At 43.8% G+C, this 22,263-nt stretch overlaps 1 protein-coding gene across 1 annotated transcript in view; it reads right to left on the bottom strand.

Moving 5' to 3' along the window:
* Positions 1–21,666, bottom strand: part of LOC138454024 (sacsin-like) — a 465,635-nt gene extending 443,969 nt beyond the window's left edge. Inside the window, exons 1-2 of the mRNA XM_069607010.1 lie at positions 21,541–21,666; positions 16,257–16,295 (exon numbers count right to left, since the gene is read on the bottom strand). Of these exons, the coding sequence (XP_069463111.1) occupies positions 16,257–16,279 (23 nt within the window). The 5' untranslated portion in view covers positions 16,280–16,295; positions 21,541–21,666. The remainder of the gene's footprint in view (positions 1–16,256; positions 16,296–21,540) is intronic.
* Between the last annotated feature and the right edge of the window lie 597 nt (positions 21,667–22,263).

Consider the following 22,263-nt stretch of genomic DNA (forward strand, 5'->3'; position numbering starts at 1 on the left):
TACACAATACATAGCTACACATATTCAATGGGCCTGCGACATGAGGAGACTCGAGAGAACAGACAATCAAATTACAATCATTTAAACCGTGATGTGTATTTCTCAATGAGCTCTTCTTTAGGTGGACATGGAACAGAGGCAATGTTGGGTGGCAATGCAGTTGTCCCCTGCACAGGTTCGTTCACAACTCCATGTATGTGCCTATCTAGGACATCAACAATAAGTCTCTCAATAAACTCATATTGCATATCCTCAAACACTGGTTTGATCACCCATTGTTTACTTCTTTTAGTGAAGGCCTTATTGTAGCGAAGCGTCCCTAAAGTTCCGGTCGTCCTACTTTGTTGACGGCCAACATTATGGTTATGTGCCAAGACCGCTAGAAGAGTCCGATTTATCATGCCCTCCATGCCAAAATGCAATCGTTTTGGCTTGTACTTTAGGCACATATTGTGGAACACCTCCAAATCTCCTGTGTGGCAGAATTCCGTGAGTCCCCTCAAATCTCTTGTTATAGTTTTATCAAATACAATCTTTTCAATGGCTTTGTGAGTGGGTGATGAAGGAATCAACCACTTCTTCTTCCGTGCCTCCTCTGTGGACAAATGGCCATGTTCACAATTGTGGCAATGTTGGTTTGTGTTCCAACGGTGAACGTTGGTACAGTGTAGCATTACTGACCGCCATTTTTCCAGTAGAATTTCCAACGACCCTCCACATGTTTTTGAGCTCCACCAAAGATGGTTGCTGATTGACTTGGACCACTGTGAAATACCTTGCATATCTTTTTTTTTACCTGCAGCCGACATTTTTTTATTGATTGTTTTTGCAAGATGCCAAACGTCAAATTGGTGATTTATATTTTTGTACTCTTCTCTCATTGTCTTGGCAATTGAAACGTGTCTGTCCGTGGCTATCAGGTCGATCACCATTCCCCGCGATTGTAGTTCTTGCAATGATGCTACAAAGCCAACTTTCTCCATGGCCACTGAGGATGTACTTTGTGACACCTGCACGACCACCGAACTCACAATTTTCTTACTTTCAATGTCCTGAAAGTGGTAGGTGCAGTACTTGGCTGAAAATCCTGGGCTGTCGCACTGTCCATCACCGGCTAGCCTGAACCGTTTGCCCGCGAATGTACTATCAATAGACATTTTTTCCATTCTCCAAGCTTCGCTAATGGCTGGAAATAGATAATCGGTTTGGTATTTGTAGAACTGAGTTTTCGCAATTAAATGGATTCCCACAAACTGAAAGAAAGACTCTAACTTTTTAAAACTAGAACCACTAAAAAGTGCAGCCGCTGCACAAAGTAGATTGCCTGCTGGCAGTTGCCCCAGCATGGGTTGTGCAGACCATGAGAAAGGATGATATTTTGTACAGGTGGCATGTATTTTAAGGTTAGTGCCTCGAATTGCACGAGTCACATTAATCAATGGCTCCCCACATACTTCCCCACCAACCGAATGCCCACATTTCATCCTAATAATGATATCAATCAAACAACTATCGAATACAATGAATTTGGCCTCTTTCCTTATACTGTCACTCTGCATCCCAGCTGGTTCGGCCTGTAACGTTGAGGACATGTCACTCACATGAAAGGTAGAATCTCTGATATCGTCTTCCGCTATGTTCAGTGATATTGATGGTGTTTCATTGTCGTCCACTTCATTCTCTTCCATTGCAACATCTGTTCCTTCTCCGGCGATGGGTGAATAAAACAATTTCTTCAACTTTCTCGCGGTCTTAGTTTTTGCGGGTGTGGATTCTGTGAATTGATCTCCGACTGCATCCGAACTACCAGGAGGACATTCACTATCGATGGCTGGACGTGGTATAGCTCCGTTGTCAATCACTTCATATTCTTCCCATTGGCACGATGCATCTCCAGTCTCAAGTCCCTGCCAAAAGGTTTGACAAGCAACATCTCTCGTTCGCTTCACTGTCTGTGTAGATCTAGTTCGTACACCCACTCGCAAATAGAGGACAGATTGGAAAAGGGATGTTCAGTTTAAACACAACTTACAGTATTGAACTATTAACAGTGAAAAACAACATAATATAGTGACCAGGACACTAACCTTCTTTTGCTTTCTTTTCTTTGAAACTTTCTTGCCTCGAACTTCAACATCAGGACGCTGTTGCTCCGACTCGTGTGTGCATGTCTCCACTTCCTCTTGCGCTGCAACGACTATATTTTCATGATAAGCACATCCATCACGCACTGACGCTCCATCGACTCCCTGAAACATAGAACTTTCATTAGTATGTACAATAATATCGAAAACACAAAATGTACTTGGGGACCAATACCCACGTACATCTCAATAGCAAAACACGAATGAACGCTTTGTGTAGAACATTCAAACGACAATTATTCACGCATAGTTGATCTAGTTAGATGGAACTGTCAAGATCCATACCTCGGGCTCCTCATAGACTTCCATTGATGATATTATTGAAGATGATGCTTCAGTAACTCCCTGAAACACAGTAATTGCATTAGTATGGTTTTCTATTTTGTTAAAAAGAACATAAACTTTGTGCAGGCGTCAACGGCTCATCTAAATAGACCTGCACAAATGATCAGTTGTCTAAAATAAATAATGGATATGTAAATATTATTCGATTTGCTCGATCGTTGGAAGTGTCACCACCCAGAGATCTGCATCAACTACTAGGGGTGATGTTCTTGTAGAAGAAGCTCCGTCATCTCCCTGAAACATAGTACTTGCGTTAATAAAGAAGGAAGTATAGCGGATGTAATCACGTCATATGATTTCGCTTGATCGAACTGTCAGTATCCATACCTCGAAATGCATAAGAACATCAAGGGACGATGTAACTGCGGTGCACACTTCTGCAAGCTGTTGCGCCGACCCGCAAGTGCATGCTCCCGCTTCTTCTTGGACTAATGCTCCATCGACTCCCTGAAACATAGGACTTTCGTTAGTAATGAACACAATATTGAAAAAAGAAGAGACATAGGAGGGCGACGACAGAAGGACATATCAATGGCTAAAAACGAAAGAAACATTGTGTGTAACAATCACGCTACAAGAATGCAAGATCTGATGATCTCCATCGATGGAACTGTCCGGAAACGTACCTCGAGCATCTGAGTGACATCAACGGTAGTCGTCAATACGTTGGACTCCTCAGCATCTCCCTGAAAGACAGTACTTGCATTATTTTGGATAACAATAATTATAACTGAAAACAAAGACTAGAGGACGAGTACAAGGGTGTACCATTAGGTAAAATAATTACACGATAAATTAAAACTATTGATTTACATGCCTAAAACAAGTCAGTGGCAGAATAGCCAAGTAAGATTACCCGATAGGCGCTTGAAGTGGCTGATGACTGCAATAACGACACGGATGGAGAATCTTCCGCCTTCATATTGAGTGGATACATAAATGGGGAAATTATTGTTAGCTAATGCTACACACTACCGCAAGGCCGAGAGATAAATACGTAAACTTGACTCACCAGTGGAGGGATGTGGACGAATAGAGTGGGAATAGCGGTTGAGAGCAATTTTCGCCTCGCTCGCGGTGTGTTCTTCTTTATTAGCAATGATGTGGAGTACATGTCAGAGGTAAAGTGCCTGCTGCAGATGCGGTATCGATCACCCCTCTTGTCCGCAAAGACTTCTAGGACTCTACTTTCAAGCTCAGACGGTGGATATCCGCAATATCGGACCCATTCTCGTATCTGATCTATTGTTTTAGGGAAAACATGCATTATAGTACCTTCAGATTTATTATGGGTCTTCGAAGGGCAACCGCCAATGGAACAGGCAGGCATTGTGGAAAGTTCTGATGTCATGATCTCTGCTTCCAAAAGGTCAGGGTTTTCCCAACTCCCTTGGAAGCAGATCCATAACCCAGGTTCCGAGTGCCAACCAGTCCCAATTGGGACCTTTTGGACCCAGTCCTGGCGCCAGTGGCACCAGGCTCATAAATATGCCCAGTCCCAGCGCTGGAAGCGCCGGGCTCATAATGCTTGGGTGGACTTACCTTCAGCAGACCATGCTGCTTACTTGCCTGCCAGTTGAGCCTCTGATCCTCTTCTGTTTGGAACTACTTTTCCTGTTGGGTGGGGCTGGAGCCACTCCCTAGATTCAGAACACTGGAACTCTTCTGGAAGGCAGGAACTCTTTTCTTACCAGGAACTCTTTTCTTACTTAGGCGTGGCTGTGGAAGGAGACACCTAAGCACTACAGGAGGCTATTTAAACCACACCCGGTGGATGAATCTTGCTTTGCGTTATTCTGCAACCTCTGCAGCAGAACGCTCATCGTGTCTTCTGCATCCGGTCCTGGGCCTAAGGAAAAAGGCTTACCATCCTGAATCCAGTCTTCAGCAACACCTATAAAGACAAGAAAGAACAGGTTAGCATTCCGGCATCTGAAAGGCAAAGGCTTACCATCCTGAATCCAGTCTTCAGCAACACCTATAAAGACAAGAAAGAACAGGTTAGCATTCCGGCATCTGAAAGGCAAAGGCTTACCTACTCTTCGTGCGCTCCGGAGGCCTTCGGCGCTGCATCCCGCATCTGAAAGACAAAACAAGGTGCGTTTAAAGACATTGGGGAACTTTAATACTCACGTGCCATTACTCCTTTCCACATCTAATCCAGTGGGTATTCCGGCACCCTGAAGCCGCTCCGAACTCGTACCTGCAAAATAAAAAGACAGTTAGAGCGCATAGTGAAGCAGGCAACAAGCGCTTACTTACGTGCTTCCAGGCGCTTCTATTCATCACACGGGCTCCATCTTCAACTCACTTCAGCCCGTCATCCGCCATCGCCGGAACCCTGCAAAACAAGAGACATCATTACTAAAGACTTTAAAGACATTTGAATGACTCGAAACTTACCGTTCGTGCAGTAAACTACGGACAGCAGTCCTCTGAAGTCAAGAGGCCTGCGCTACCTATCCAGTGAAGAAACTGGTTACAGCACCCTGCCCCGAGGCAGATGGAGAGCTCGGCATTCACTTACCTAAGGTGAGAGCGTTAACCTTTGGGGGTCTACAGGAGAGGAGAAGAGGAAAGAGATAGGGACACCCCAATAACCCCAGTTCATTAACCCCATATTTTCTATCTGCAGACATCTTACTCTACACGTCAGGCATACAGTGCACAGAGGTCCAGCCCAAAGAGCCAACCGGGTGCTACACATCACCTTTGAAGATACGGTAGTCGCCCAGTCAAGACCGGCGCCTCTGCGAGAATCAGGTGAGCGTTACATCTGAAAAGTAAAGATCAACAATTCTCTATGAATACCAATGTAAACTCAGAACATGTGACTAGTTCCTTGCATGTACTGTCTTGAACGAAAAGAAATTGGACGCAAAATGATTATGGTACATGGCCTTACCTTGACGAACAAACAGTTAGATGCAGGGATCAGAGTAGTTTCTTGACGTAGAAAGGGAGCAGTTCAGTTCACAGGTTGCAAACTGAGGAGTTTCCTCGAAGTGTTCACGGAAGTTCACAGAGACGAAGAGCAGATAACCAGCACCTTCACGGGTTGACTAGCAAAGCGCAAAGAAGTGCTCATTAGAAATATGAAGTGGGTTATAAAGAATTCGAAACAGGGGTGTGTTTGTGAATGAATGACGTGTATATGTCGTGGCATTATGCGGTTTTCAGGGGGCCGTCCAGCGTGAGGGGGGATGCTTGGCAGGAGACACGGGGTCTGGAGGTAGACATGGGAACAACAACCCATGCTCTATAGACCACTTTGAAGTGTACATGGTCTTTGGCACCTCTTGGCCTTTATCGCTCCCTGACAGCTCCACTTGGCAGCGCAAGTACCCCGGTGCGAACTGCCTTTGATAGGGCGGGGGGTGGATTGGGGCGGTGGTCGTGCAGACAAGACACAGGAAGACTCGTGAATGGAGACACACTTATGTGGATTGCAGGGGGCCGTCCAGCGTGAGGGGGGATGCTTGGCAGGAGACACGGGGTCTGGAGGTAGACATGGGAACAATAACCCATGCTCTATAGACCACTTTGAAGTGTACATGGTCTTTGGCACCTCTTGGCCTTTATCGCTCCCTGACAGCTCCACTTGGCAGCACAAGTACCCCGGTGCGAACTGCCTTTGATAGGGCGGGGGGGTGTGGATTAGGGCGCTGGTCGTGCAGACAAGACTCGTTTGCCGCAGGGCCTCACTAAGGAGAGGCCATCTCACTGCATGTAAGAGGCAGGCTGAAGGATCTAGTACATGGAAGGCAGGGGGGTGAGTTTATAAATACCTCAGCCTCCCAGGAGAATATATGGGTGCAGTTCACCCTGGAGACCCTGGATGCCTAGGCAGTTAGTCAGCTGCAGGCTGGCCTGTGGTGGCAAGGCGGCACGGGCCAGAGGGGGTCATCTCTGTACCCGGTGCCCAAAAGGATGATTTATTACGATCAACCATATTGATTATTTACCTATAACCATGTTTTGTATCAATAAAATCCAACGGCCTTCCTTTTATTGCCAACGCTTGAACAAAGTGGTGTGGTAAGTATTTTTGGGGGAGGAGGCAAGGCCGGGAGGCTTGATGCCAACCCGCAAAATAACATATGTATGTCTGCTGCATATGGGTTCAACGGTTATGTGGATTGAAGGTGGGCGGCCAGCGTGAGGGAGGATGCTGGCCGGAGACATGTGGTGTGACAAGACAAGGCACAGGAAGACTATTCAATGGAGACACACTAGATTCATTTAAAAAATCAAAACAACCATTGTTAAAATATATGTTGGGTTTTATTTTAGATCTTAATTTCAATTGAACATAAATAATAAACATTACACATTGTAAAGTTCCGGTTGCAGCACATCCAGGGAAAATCCGCGGTATTGTCCACTGTCACTGGGGAAATGGTGTCTAATGGCAAGTACCGCACAGGCAGGTATTACTCTCCGAACGCGGTGTCCGAGCCTCCCGTGAAGCCACCAAGTGAAGCAACGATAGGCCACCAGCCTGTACCACCTGTGAAATGAAAGATGCACACTGTATTAAAATGACAAAACTTTCTTATCACTGTCGATTCAGGTAAAAAAATGTCATTCTGCTTTGAAAAAAATTCTATCTAGAAAATGCACAATATGGAACCAATTTACATGCATTCGAATGATATGTAGATGTAATTTTATATGTGGGAGACGACCATGACATAGTAGTGGCATCACTGACATCAAAACCAGAGTATACTTACTCGTTACTCGGATTACGCGGACGAACAGTGCCGCGAAGTTTGTGCATAAGCACCATCATCATCCTCAACACGGTCCGTGAGAGGCAGGCTTCCCTGAACTCTGGCAGCTCGGTGATGCATTGCGGACTTGGCTCGCCTTCCGAAATGTAGGCCAAGCACCCGGAATTTTCACGGCAGCAGCAGTTCTCCTCCTCAGTTGGCATTAGCTCGCACCGATTGCACGTGCACCAGGTGGAGACGCCGTCCATGCGACATGGTCCAGGCTCTTCATCCGTTGACTGGTCCTCCCAACTGCCGTCCGAATCCCCATCGTTTTCGCGTGCTTGCCTTTCCAGTAGTTCTTCCTCGGTGTACTCGGGCTCGTACATATACGGCATTATTGTAGCCATTGTGTGGTAAAGAAAGTAAAATAATTTACAGAGATGGTACAGGTGTTCACAAGGCCTAGAAGCGGCGAAGGTAGCTGACCAGAGCACAGAAACAAGTCACAGAATACTCAAAGTAACACACAGAGAGTAATGGAATCGAAAATCTGCTGCTGTGTGTTGTGAAACGGTGTGTTTATACTTATTGAGGAAAGAGGCGTCCTGCCATTTCCATGGCGACACTTCATTAGCTGAGGCGCAGCGATTGTTGACACGAAACGTGCTTTGGCGTTGGGAAATGGGCGGTACGCGTCTGCTGATGTCTGTTTCAGGGGCGGGGGATTTGATTTAGTGCCGCAAAAGCAGGTGAGCCAGGGCGATGGGGGGAAATGATAGGATTATCAGAAAATGGTGGCTGATTTCGAGTGCGTTAATGGACGAAAAGTCGGGTAAGGTCCATAGGAAAGTTTTCTACGATCTACCGAGTTATGCTTAAAAACACATGGCCGAACCGTAGGGACAATAAAAAAAAAGTCCCGGAACTATCCTTTAAGATGGGCATCGGGATGTACCCATTGTGTGATGCCAGGGAACATAATCACAGTATAGCACCAAATCGCTTTTGGACCCCGGGGTTACAATTACAATATATCACAAAATACAATGAGACACCAGGGTCAACATATAGATTATCACACATTTTATTGGGGAAGGAAAATGCCAGTGGGGTAAGGATTAATGTGGGCACATGGAGCAAAATCATAGCAGAGCAGTAATTGATAAGGGATGGCACTGAATAAATCAGAGTAAGACACCCAGGGGCAAACCACAGTGGGGAAATAATTGATGATGGACAACGAAGGGGGAGGGTCAGGTTCACACAGTGTCAATTTACCTAATAAGACCCTCGCTGGTGGGCCGGATCAGGTGGTAACATCCTGATGTTCGCGCACGATGCCGGCGAGGGTGTTATTGCTATTTCGATCTGGAAACCTGGGTGCTAACAGGAATATCTTTGTTTGAATGAACGGGACAATAATTACTTAAGATAGCCGCTGTGGAAATGGAAATGGAATGCAGAGCCCCTCTTCCATTTCCACAGCAGCCGGGGAGACAGTAGTGGCTTTGGCAGTGCTGCTAAAGCAATCAGGTAAGTGGGGTCAGGGGGTGTTGAGGGAAGGGATTGCGACTGGAGGGAAGAGGGAAGACGGCGGGCAGGTGAGAGCAGCCTTCCGGTTGCTCGGTACTCGGGCTTGGTTCGTGGGATTCAGCCTGCGATCAGGGCAACCTGTTTGGTTGGCTCCCACACCCGGGTGCTCATAATGAATATGCAACAGTAGGATACAATGAATTAAATCACAGTGTGACAACAATCACAGCAGGGACACCTAGGATTTGCAGACAAAGCTTTCAGTGTGTAGGGTGTACTATGACAGCCCAGTCAGGTTCTATGTTGTTTTTTCAATGAAATCACTCCTTTTGTAATTTATTTTAACAGCATTACTTCGTTTTATTGTTTCATTTTTTAATGGGGGTTCCCCCGTGCTCCCCTACCTCGCCACTTCCACATTTACATATTTACTTTCCCATGAAGTAATGCTGTTGAAGTAAATTACAAAGGAGTAATTTATTTCCACAAAACAACACCATACTCCCGGCAGGGCCACCCCAGCATACGCAGAACATTTGCCCAGGTCCAAGAAAGCGTGCGATATCCTAATCACCATCACACTACTGCACCAAACAGCTACAACCCTCGAACAAGTGGTCCTTAAACTACCCATCATCGAAACCTCCAACGCTGAATACTTTGATTCAAAGCCACAGGATTTTGTCTGCAATAACAATATATTGATAACACCAGCAAGTGAACTGGTTGTACCACTACATGATTACTTAGCCAATTATACCAAAGAAACAGTAAAAATGTATTAGAGATGAAAATGATTACAAATTGAAAAGAATCTACACAGTCCAGAAAAAATAATTACCTGAAAACCGCTGGGAGCTCAGACCAAGGGAAACAAATGTCTAAAACCAAAATTATATCATCTCCGTCATCACGCGACATAGAATCCACAAGTGGCAGTGAGATAGAACAAGAACAATTGCCCAACACAGTTTCCAAAACAGTAGAATGTCCGTTTTAGACGAACTAAAAAAGAAGTACCAGAATGAATTACTAATGGACAGACAGCTCAGATATAAAAATGAGAAAACATTACAAAACCAAATACCGTGATAACACGAAACCGCATAGAAGAGGGAAGAGGGCAGGTGTTAAAAAACAAAGGAGGTACGACCATACGAATGCAAACAAGATCAAAAAGAAAAGGCTACAACATATAGATTTGCAAATAACAACGGGGTCCTGGGAGTCTCTCTGCCAGACATTAGTCCTGGTTAGGAGAGCCTTACCCAGAGTCTTTAGCTCACTATCTTTCACAGAGGAGAAATATCCAAAAAAGATCAGTCTTTGTCCTGCCTGGGGCAGTCCAGCACCGAAATGCTAGGGGTGAGAGAAAGACAACCCTGGCACCTGAGGCTACAGTTTCCTAACTTTTTGCCTAACCTTAGGCCATAAGAGAGTGTCCCACATTGGGAACCTTTCTCCAACATATTTATTACACTAGACGTCCCATCAGCCCTCAACAAAGACCTAATATTTGGTCCAGAGTATACATCAGACTACTTCCAGACAAATTTAGATCTATATACATTTTGTAGATGTCTCAAATTAAAAAACATTTTTGAGTCAGTACCAATGGGTAAGACTACATTGGAATCAATCACAACCAACACCATCAGAAATATCAGTTGGGCACACAGAAGATACTGTCCCCTCACTGAACCTACAAACAATGGAGAAAGAATACACAGCTGAAAGATTTTCAGAAAAGAACAAGATATGATAAGGAATCTATCAGAGGAGACAGCATTGAGACCACGCTCAAATGTTATTCCAATATTACAAGTGGGCAATGTAATTGACCTTTTTCATAAGGCAGTATCTAAAGATCTTAGACAGAACTACCTAACAAAAAAAACAAACATACGACAACATTTGACACAAGGGTAAAAAGAAGCACTTAAAGAGTTAGCCAATACCCCAGGTATAATAACCAAAATTGCAAACAAAGGAGGCAAAGTAGTCATTATGAAAAGAGACAACAACATTCATGAAGCACCACAGCAACTAAAAGACAGCAAATGTTATAAAAAAAACATTTTAAAAACCCACTACCGGATCTTATGAGTGAGTGGTGATCCATGAGTAGCAACTGGCGTGACCAAGGTCTACTAAAAGAAGATGAGTATAACTATTTGAACATAAAACATCCAATAATGGCAACAATATATTTTGTTCCAAAAATACACAAAGAATTCCTCAAATTGCCACTGTGCAGACCCATAATAAATGGGATAGGATCACTTACTGAAAGACTTTTGCAATATATAGATATCCACTTACAGCCTTTAGCCTCAAGCTTGTCCTCATTTATTAAAGATAATAAGCATGTTATCCAACAGCTAGAATCCATCTCCTCAGACTGGTAACACTAGATGTAACATCTCTCTATACAAGTATCCTACATGCAAAGGGAATTCGAACAACTGAATACTTTCTCAAATTTAGATCAATATTGTATCAAAGTCAAAATAAAAGGCTTCTAACTATGCTTGAATTTACACTCAATTATATTTTTTTGCTTCAACAATGTGAGCTACCAGCAACAGAAAGGAACAGCTATGGGCTCGAAATATGCCCCATCATATGCCAATTTATTTATGGGAAATTTAGAAATTTAGCATGCGTGGAAACGCACAGCATTTAGAGACAGAAGGAATGTTGTTTACTGTTTACTGGGAACACTACATAGATGATATCCTCATAATGTAGGACCGTGACAAAACTTCCCTCAGTGAATATGTAAGATACCCAAATACCAAGGACTACAATATCCAATTAACAATGAATGAGGACACCGAAGGATCGACTTTATTGATCTTGAACTGTATGTGGAGAATAACATCCTTCAATCTACCCTATACATCAAAACAAAGGCAGGAAAAAGCATCTTTCATGCAATCAGTAATCACCCCAGACATAACATCAAAAATATTCCATATGGAGAGATGCTGAGAATAAAAAGAAACTGTGGCAACAGTACATAATTTTTGAAACATGTGGATAAAACAGTGGAAAAACTGAGGCAGAGAGGATACTGTAACCAAGATCTGAAGAGAGCAATGACCAGAGCAATTTCAAAGGAGCGAACAGATCTACTCAGCAATGAAAGACCAAAACAAAAGAGAAAAACAACAGAAAAAATATCATTAATTACAAACAATAGCACGGATGTACACAAGACACACAAAATACTAAGTAAACATTGGAATATCCTCAAGTTGGATCAAGATATAGTCAAATACTTAGATGAGGAACCAGCACTAACATTCCGTAAGTCGCCAACGATCAAAAATCAAATCAGCCCAAGTTTCCTGAAACCAACTATAGAACCGAGAGACTTAAGAACTACCTGGAATCTCAAACCAATAAAGGGTAACCAAAAATGTGGAAACTGCAAAATATGCCCTCTGCTCGTGAATGGAAAGGACTCAATCTTGATGCCAAACGAAAAACAAAGAAAATAATGCATTAACTCATAGCAACACAAAATATTTATGAGATACACTGCACCTGTAACAAACTCTACATAGGCATCAACATACGCTGACTCAAATTAAGACCCAAAATATCCAATGGCTAATCCTTTTTCATATAACACCCGAAGGACACATCTTTGGCCTCAAAAGAGCGGACCCACCATCTAGGAGGTGGAGACAGAGAACTTCTATTGCAATAGAAGGAGCCCAAATGGATCAATATAATGGACACATGTACATCCGACCTAAACCGAGATAACAAAATGTTTAACTATCTATGAGCATGTACTACCAAATGTACACAATAGCCTGTATACCAGTGAGAAACCTGTAACTACTGTACTAAATAACTGAAATCACTGTACCAACCTCCACTATAAATCAGGACCGTTGATTTAATAACACTCATCCCAAATTCAAATTTCATAAAGCTCGTAACCTCTGTATCTTGAACCCCCAACTCCAAAAACGTTTAACTATTAGCTTATAACTAACAATGATAGACAGCCAACTGATGCACTAGAAAATATACACGGATCTCAAAATATCAACACAATAATCTACAACCACATATAACAATAGTCATCCATCAGAATAGTCAACTATATTTAGACACACTTAATATTTAGTCTGCTATAAGCTGACAATAATGTAATTTAATTTTAAGCACTTAACGAGATGGTCCATAATACATTTTTAGTGGATACACTGATCAAATGCAAAATGCATCACTGCAATTATCATTTCTGGTAGATCCTAGTCTCCATAAATCTTCACAAGTAAACCCATTTGAATAATGGAGCGGCGGCATAAACATAAGACGCGATGATGTCATTGCGCACAAAGGAGAGATGATGTCATCGCGCTAAATAAACCAAAAAACGACCATTTTGAAACGCTGACCCCTTTGGCGGATTAGCGTTTCGACATGTGGACAATCGAATCCACACATCTTGGGAAAAACAGGTAAACGTGTTCCTGAAACTAAAATATAAATGTAAGCCTTTGCATCCCTACTCCTTAAAGAAGAGCCTGTAGCTCAAAAAGGGCCAATATATTAAGAAGTTAATTTTGATTTTAACAGATAATCCCTAATCAGAAGGACAAAACATGAGAAGAAATTATACAATAACCAGAAGACTCACAAGACCCACAAAATAAGAGTGAATCAATTTTCTTAGCATATCTCGGTACACTCTTTACAAATTCAACTTGATATAGAGAAATTAAAATGTCCCCTACTCTTGCTCCATAGTGATCCAATAAAGTATGGTACCATAGGGAGAACCTAAAGTATTAAATATAATAACCTCTTGAAGATCCACTGGATAACACTTTGGTGAAACACGTGTAGAGGTTGAATAATAAAAGACGTCCAAAACGAGGTTGAATAATTGAAGAGGTTCAAAACATTCAATTGGAGAGTCAAAATACATAATTCGGTCGGAAAAAGGAGGCTCAAAAACTGAATTTCAGAATTTAAGCACTGCACTTAGAGCAGTAATTGGACTGACTGTATGTAAGAATTGTACCCAAATATTGAATAATGGAATAAATATGAGAATAACACGGAAAGCAATGTCAATTAAAGAAATGTACAAACACTGATATGATCTGTTAAGATTATTGGCACTATTAGAGCTGGCGCAACTTGGATAACCCATCTTTCATGAACAAAATACACAGAACATTAGCCCAGGTCCAAGAAAGCGTGTGCTTTCCTACTCACCATCCCACTTTTGCACCAAACAGCTACAACCCTCTTACGGGTGGTCCTTAAACTAGTCATCACTGAAACCTCCAATGCGGAATACTTTGATAAAAAGCCACAGGATTTTGTCTGCATTAACAATTAATTGATAACACCAGCAGTGAACTGGTTGTACCACTACAACAGTGGATACAATATATGGAGAAACAGAAATCACTCTGTTCTGACAGATAGAGCTGTGTCAGATCCCTCCGACCACTGTATTCTGTGTGCATCATTAGAACTCCTGTTACAAGTACAAGTTCTAATGTGGTACTCAACACTGTATACGTTTAGTTTTATAACCTGAGAGAGCTCAACACTGCCCGCTTAAAAATGAGCACACCAGTTCAAATGTGCACCAAATAAAACCGTGGAGTCAATGGGACTTCTTGAGTTGTCCAATAAGCATGATGTCAATGCAGGATAATCATCTGGGCATCTACCATTTAAATACTTCATTACAAGCATGGATACACTACAAAAGATTATACTACACCTTTTATAATGTTGGGAAGGAGAGAGGGTTTTCCCACCCCCCCTAGGCGATACCGAATGAGAAATAAAACGCTAGAGAGCACTTCCAGGGAGCAGGGGGAGGGAGGTGCACACGGAGAAGGGTGCACAATCACCTTAGTGCATGTATTTGAGGCTATATAGTATATGGGGTTGTGAGCGCCATCTTAGCCAATGGCAGCCATCTTGGAACTTAGGCCTAAGCACAGCGAACAGCATCATATGTGTTAGTATTAGATCCCCTGCATGAACACAGACATCACCCCCACCCTGGGCAGGTCTCAGAGATCCATAAAACCCTCCATTGTCCTAGAGGTTACAGGCCCTCGCGCTCTGGATGCACCCTGCAAGGTCATGAGAAGGGTGCAGAGCACCTCTTGGAAGTACCATCCCACAGAACAGTTAGTAAGGCCCTCCTTCCCCCAACAATCCCCACATAAGAAATACAGCTTTGCAATGCCTTCATCCCAACACCCCCACATGCCACAGTACCATCCAAACCCAGACCACCGACCATAAAACTTTTACACCCCTCGATTGATCATTAAGATCAGAAGTCAAGGCTATCGCGCCTTCACATATGGGTCACGTGATTTGTACAGTGAGGTGCAGGGTGACGTCAAATTATAGCCTAAAACAAAGGTGGAGTAGCTTGGGAGTTGCTGATCTGTCTGCGAGTGAGTGGAGCATGTGAGTTAGTCTGACCTCAGCTCTCCCCCCGGGCTCATCTCTGTATCTGCCAAGTGCACTGTTACAACGATAAAATAACATTGTTTTGCCAACTTCACAGCGGATGACGAGCCCAGCAACGCCCACGTGGACGAAGATGGACAGATGAAGATGGACCAATGGCCTGGAATTTCATATGGAGCCGGCCCTACATCTATAGGGCTCCTCCAATTAGTATTGTAGAATTGTACTGTATGTAGTTACGTCATCCGTGACGTCATTTGCGCTCATAACGTGCTGCACATGCCTACAGAGCCCAGAACGTTCAGCGGCAGCAGAGTTCTTTGCTGATGCATTTCTATTTTGTAGAAATAAATACTTGTTATCCTTGCAAGCGGTGTCTTGGGTCTTTTTCCCTAGCGGGTTGTATTTTTTCTGGTGTAAGCATGCAGGGGCGTGCCTTCACAAGATGATCCCATCTCTTTGAGAATCCCTTAAGCACTGCAAGCCCTGGTCACACTAAATCCAGCTAGCACTTCAAGAGCTGCTTTTGTTATGCTCATTTAGCACTGCAGGCCCAGACTGCATGAAGGCCATCCAGCACAGAAGGGCGTGAGTCTGTAACACCCAATTAGCAATGCAAGCCCTGCTTTCTTAAGGCCAGTAAGTACTGCAAAGCCCGTTTCTTTAGGCCCAGTTAGCAATGTAAGGCTTCATCTCATTCCATTATGATTTGGTTAGATTAAGATATACCTGCCTGCCAGATGCAAGCTAGTGAAATCGTGATATTGGCCAGTGTGCCATAAGCGGCCCTTCACCACTTCTGACACCCAAATATGCATCTGCCACTAGGATTATGAAGGGCCCATAGTCAGCATCATCTCTTTAGCTATTTTCAGTCAGTGCAGTAAGCTGTATTGCATTATATGTCTCAAAAGAAGTTATTAGTATTCCACGATTGGAGGGAGTCTATTCACACAAATCATCAGAATTTGTCATGGCTAACCCCATCCCAACAACACTGTTGTCCCGCTGAACACTACCTCCTGGAACTGTTCCTCACCTTTTCCGTCGCCTCTGAGGCATGTTTCAGTTTTCAAGCCTAGAAAGAAGAACAAAGGGAAACAGGTAAATATCTGGCATTCACCATAGGTCAGTTGCTGAGAAGCGCCTCTTCCTCTCACCTTTCCTAGAGTGCAGAGCCTCCCTGGGCCCACCTTCCATATTTGTAGCACAGCCTCTTCTATGGTTACCTGCCCTTCTGGTTAGTTCCTCTGCTGTCCTACGTGAGAGTTCCTCTTTTGCGCTTCGCCGCCATATAGACATGCTCTGCACTCACCTGCCCCAAGGTTGTCGTGGTCCTTCTATGTTACCCTGCCCTTTAGGTAGGGTTCCCCTTTCTTACTGGCTCTACAGCTGAGAATTGCCCCGGTGCTCTTCTATCCTACATCCTCCTTTGTCCTGCAGAGGGACCCTCTTTTTCATTACCTGTGCCCCACAGAGAGAGGTTTTTCTGCTCACATGCCCTACCTGTGGAGTAATCATCTATTTGCTCAACGGCCCTTCTAATAGGGTTCACTCTTGTGCTCATTTGACACACCGTTGGAACCATTCATTGGGATTCTCTGCAAGTTGGACACTGCTCAGCAGAACAGAGCACAGTACTGCCTAAAATAACCAGAAAATATGCATACATAAAAACCTCTCACTCTTCATGCCTACCCAGCAACTCACCTTGGTCAGGCCCACACAGCATGTCATCCTGGTGCAGGCCTACAAAGAAGCTCATTGGAACAACTCGCCTTAGTCAGGCCTCCTTAGTGCCTACCAGCAGTCAGTCAGGGCTACACATCAGCTTAATGGCCGCTCCTTGCAGTAGCTAGGTCTACACTGCGGCTGACGAAAACTTGCATAGTATACAAAACACGTCGCCTTCGTCGGCCTAGAGGTAGTGTTTACATATCACAAAGTCTGGGTTGCTAATTGGAGCAATTTGTACATGGTGATATATTTCTACTGAGGTGTACAGTCCTTTTGAACTGTTTTAATTTGATTGTTGTGTTCTCTGTCTGTATGCAAGAAATATGGAAGTGTCAATGGACTCGTTTTGGACCTTCTGATGATGCATTCAATGTCATCTGAGTTTTTGATAAAAGATAGTCTTTATCCTTCTGAGGGTGATAAATTAAGAACTATTGTATTTGGTAGGAATAACACCTATTTTTACAGAGCCTAGATGCATGAGGAGTAAGCCAGGAAGTGCTACAGCGTACAAATATGATATATCAACTATTCTACATAGATACAGGAACATCTAGGCCACAGTGACATTAAAACATGGAGTATTTTTACACTAAATGGTAGGCCCTCAGAAGTTTATAACAATTAGGTTGACTCTAAATAGGAGACTGGATCCGGGGCATCCAGTCTGCCTAGCCTACATAGGCAAACACTGCTCTCCTGTTGTACCTTTTGCGAATAAAGCACATCAGAGAAAATCTATACTGCAGCTCTCTATAGCACCAGTGTGTACAGAGTTCATTTGACTAGCGTGTAGAAGATCAGCTCATGGTGCATGACCCTAGATTCTGGTGGAAGGTGAGATATGTTGGGCAGCCATGATATGATCTTTGCAAGATATTCAGTGTGTTCAGTCTCCAGATTTTCCCCACAAATCATTATGATGCTAAGGGTAATGGACTACCAGAACGTTTTTTGTGTAGCCCAGCTGCATCTAGATGACCTCATCAGCATATCCAAGACCTCCACACAAACACAAAGGGAGGGTTTTTGCATCTCCTATTCGCTGTGCTTCTGGTGCAGTGCACAGTAGCAAGAGGGCTTCACTAAATGTTTTGCCTTGGGCTTCACCAAACACTAGCAGACCTGGAGTTAGCTGTTAACGCAAGGGGTGACATTATGACATTAGGACCCCCTGGAGACCTCTGCAAGTGTGAGGCCTGGGCATTGCGTCAGCCGAGGGGCAGCCTAAGGATTTGTGGGGCCCTGGGTGGGAAAGGGTGTTTGGGCTCTCTCCTTATTTGCATAAATAAAGACATCAGTGATATTACAGAAGATTATATTATAGAACAAGTCTTCAATACAAAAAGGTATCATGGGAAGTTAAATGAGAAACACATTTCCATCAGTGAGGCAAGAGACAAACTGAAGTTAAGTATGTGAACTGTCACTGTTAACATTTACCTATGCAGAAATATCAGGAATGGGGCTTTTTTGAAGTAGTAGACAGTGTGGGTTGAATGCCTACTATAAACTTTTAATTTTGATAGATAAGTCCTAGTGAGATAAAAGGATTTGGCTGGGAGCACACACTTTGGTTAAGTGGAGCAGCCGGGATTTGAGACCAGACTGCAATTCAGGAACTTGAATTTATCTCTTCCCAAATGTAGTTAGTAGAAATATTGTTTCTAAAAAGTCCTTTTGAAACTTTTGTTTAAAAACACCATTTAACTGTGGAAGGCATTGAAAACAAATGTGTGTTTGTGTTTTGCTCACTGAAGTTAACTGCTGTTTTTGCAGACTTTTCCCAATTGTTTTTAGTTTTATTGTGTATATATTTGACCATATTGTCCAAACTAGCAATATGCTTTTATTTCAGAAGCTACAGATCAGGATTATTGTGGGTGTCAAAAGAAATTGAAGCAGGTACCAAGCATGTCATCATGTCAGGGCAGGGATTGGCCCAGAGGCAGACAGGCAGTTTTTAGTCTACTGCAGGATTGCCTTATAGTGCGATCGAGCCTATTTACCTGGGAGGCCTTGAGGTAGGGAAGCAATTTTGCAGGTCTTCAAATATTAGCAGAATTAACAGGGCTCAAGTCCTAACAAAGTGGAGGGGGTTTAGGGATATATGAATAGGCGCTGAGTAAATGGGGAGAGGGTGTAGTTGCGCCCATTCTCCTTGCTAATCTCATCTAAATCACTGGTCGTGGCAGGGTTTCTGTCTCTTCTTCTGCTGGGTTTAGGCTTGGTGACGTGTTAGCATGCAACTTGCAAAATTAGCAAGTGCTGCTCACTTCAAAATGCAAAGGAAGCCTCATGAATAGGCCAGCTAAGCCTTGATTGGAGGGGGTGGGTAGGTCAAAGCAAGGGGAAGCAGGGGATCCTATAGCAGAATGCTACATAGACAATTTAGCACGTAAGGTAACTGTTTCTGAGATTTTATAAGTTTAGACCTTCCTGTAAATAATATGGCTTTTCTCCTGTCCCTGTTGCAATGTGTGCTGTAAAAAGCGTTGTTTTAACTTGGGGATGGGTACAGCTCCCTTGCATCACTTAGTGTAGGAATCTCTGCCCCCATAGCGAAAATCAAAAGCTGCCACCCATTAATATATGCACAGTAGGTGAACGTATATTAAAGTGAAATATAAAAATGTAGTTCAATTAAGCTTTGCCCTTAGAAGAAAGAGCACAAGACAAATGAGCATGTGCCTTTGAAAAAAAATATATCAACCTGGAAAAATAATCAACAGTGAGGAGAATTTCCAATAACTATGCTGGCAAAGTATAGAAGGTGCCCACACCTTTAAAGCCCAGCAATTTATGATGAAACATTCCATGGAAAACAAAATCCAAAACATGAGATGTGTGCTTTAATGACACTTTGACGCGGTCTTGTGTGTAAGCATCTGCACTGGAAACGTGACAACCTGGGATGAAATCCTAGTAGCCAAGCACTTGAGTAAGAAAACGTTGTTTTGGAGGCCGGCCTCAAAAACACCAAACAGGGGTTGCGTCTGCCCTCAAGAAAGTGGGCAGCTGCTGTCCACCCGCATGTAAATCTTCGATTTGTGCCCGGAAAATCAGCACAGGTCCAGAACCAGGGAAAATAAACCCTGCAGTCCCCAGGACTGTAAACTCTCCCACACATTTGGCTTTGAACAATACTCTGTTTTATGCAGACAACTTGAAAAGTACATAAACCTCAGTGCTTTCAACATAGTACTCACACAAATATATAAATCCTTATAGAAATATGCTAGGCAAAAAGTGTACAATTGTAGCATTATTCCCCCCACTTTAAATGGAAGACTACAAATACAAGAATGCAATTCAGCTGAAGACAAAAAAATGGCCTGTGGATTTTTGAAAATGTACTTTCAAGACATTAAGACTCATACCGAAAGATTAAGTGTGAAAATGTTAAGATGTTTGTGTTGCAATGCTTGACAAAGTCATGCTTTATGTATAATGTGAGGAAAAAAGGTTGCATTCTGCCCAAAATAAACGCTTTTTGTTGTTGTTAGCTATGAACATGTAAACATAAGACAGACAGTTTAAAACTATTTGGTGTGATATATTTAATAGCCCAAGAGGGGGGCATAGATTTACGAAGTTAACTAGAGCAGTGTGTGCTATCAAGATAAAAATGCCCCATTGCAGTTCTTAGAAACGTTAAGAAGGACTTGCAGGAAACAATTGTCTCTTATATGGGCAATCATTTATAAATCGCTCCCATTTTAAACACTCTTCTTGCAGAAAGAAAGTGATAGTTCTTAGGGGCCGCAAGGAGGGGCGGTGGTATTTGTTTTAAGAGCACCGCACCAGGAGGTTGAGGGGTGGCACATTGCCTCACTAGAACTAACAAAAAAGGGAGACTCATTCATGAAGGCGGCAAAGTCCCTTATATGCTGGAGCCAGGCAGTTGGTGTTTGCTGGCCCCCTGGGCAGCTGCATGGACTGCCCATTCCGTGGCGGCCCTGATCGAAGCCACTGTCACGTGGTTCAACTGAAGTGCGCTGGCTAGATGAACTCCATCTAGTATATTACTGTCTTTCTCTCAATCGCTCCCTATCGCTTTTTTATTTTCCTTTCACACAACGTTTGTTCTCCTGTCCTGTCCTTTTCTTTCTGTTTCTACTTCTTGTATCGGTATAAATCATTGTTTGGCCCGCACAACCTCTTTTCTCCAATCTCCTTCCTCATGAATGGGAAACACAACTGTCTTCTTAAAATGTATCCGAGCCGGGGTCTATATTCTGCAGGTGGGGCTATCGCGCAATGTACCGCACACAAACAAGCAAATGTTGCCCAAACAGCAGATCATTAACCCAGTCGCTAATTAAGGAGGGAGCAGTACAACGCGCAGTTCCAAGTCAGGCCCATCTGGCCCCAGGCAGAAAAGAGAAATACAGCAGCCACTGTGATAGCGAACTACAGAGGACGTCCTGGATGTTCATTCAGCGTTTGTGATTTATGTATCCTTCCCTCCAAGACCAACAAAAGAGGCCCTATGCCCCGCAGGGAAAGTCCCGGTGGGTCAGTTCAACACTGACTGCACATTGGGGGCACAGAGGGTGGCCCCTCCTGTGTCTGTCCTCACCTACCTGCCGGCGCGCCCTCTAGTGGCTGTCGGTCGTAGCCCGTCGCCGTGACTCTCAACCTTCTCTCTGCGCCCCTCTCCAGGCTCTCTGAGGCTGCTGGCACCCAGCATCGGCTATTATACTGTAGCCAGACTCAGACCAGGAAACCGAAACCGAAACCGGGCGCAGGTTGATCAGTTTCGTTTCCTATCATAACCCTCCCATTCCTCAGAGCTGAAAAGCATTGATAGGACCAGGGAAGACCAGTGGGAGGGGTTTGGTACCGAGGGATGCTGAACTTAAGCCGAAGTCACAAGGTTTTTGCTCTTCAAACAGAATCGGAGGGGTGCATAGAGTCTTAACAGTGGCGTCGCTTGTGGGGGCCGGGGCCCCGGGGCCCCTCCCTGTGAAACCCTGTGCCCCCCCCTACCCAAGACGAGCTGTGACCATGTTCTCCCCCTACTTTTGTCTGTGCCCCCCTACTTTTGTCTTCGGGCCCCCTCTGTGCCCCTCCTAAATTTGATTCCTGGCGACGCCACTGCGTACAGACAACTCGTTACCAGTTGCCCAACACAGAAACGACGTGCAAACTACACAAAGCCAGTGCGACGCCCGCTCGTCTATGTTTTTTTTCTCCCAGGAGTTCCCTGTCTATGGTTTATATATAATCCGCGTTATTGTTGAAATTCCCGGGTTAACTTCTCGGTGCGTTTTAGATCACATTGTGGGGATACATGCACTGCGTGC

Source organism: Ambystoma mexicanum, chromosome 1p (assembly GCF_040938575.1).
Source record: "Ambystoma mexicanum isolate Mex_15411 chromosome 1p, UKY_AmexF1_1, whole genome shotgun sequence".
NCBI classification, from domain to species: domain Eukaryota; kingdom Metazoa; phylum Chordata; class Amphibia; order Caudata; family Ambystomatidae; genus Ambystoma; species Ambystoma mexicanum.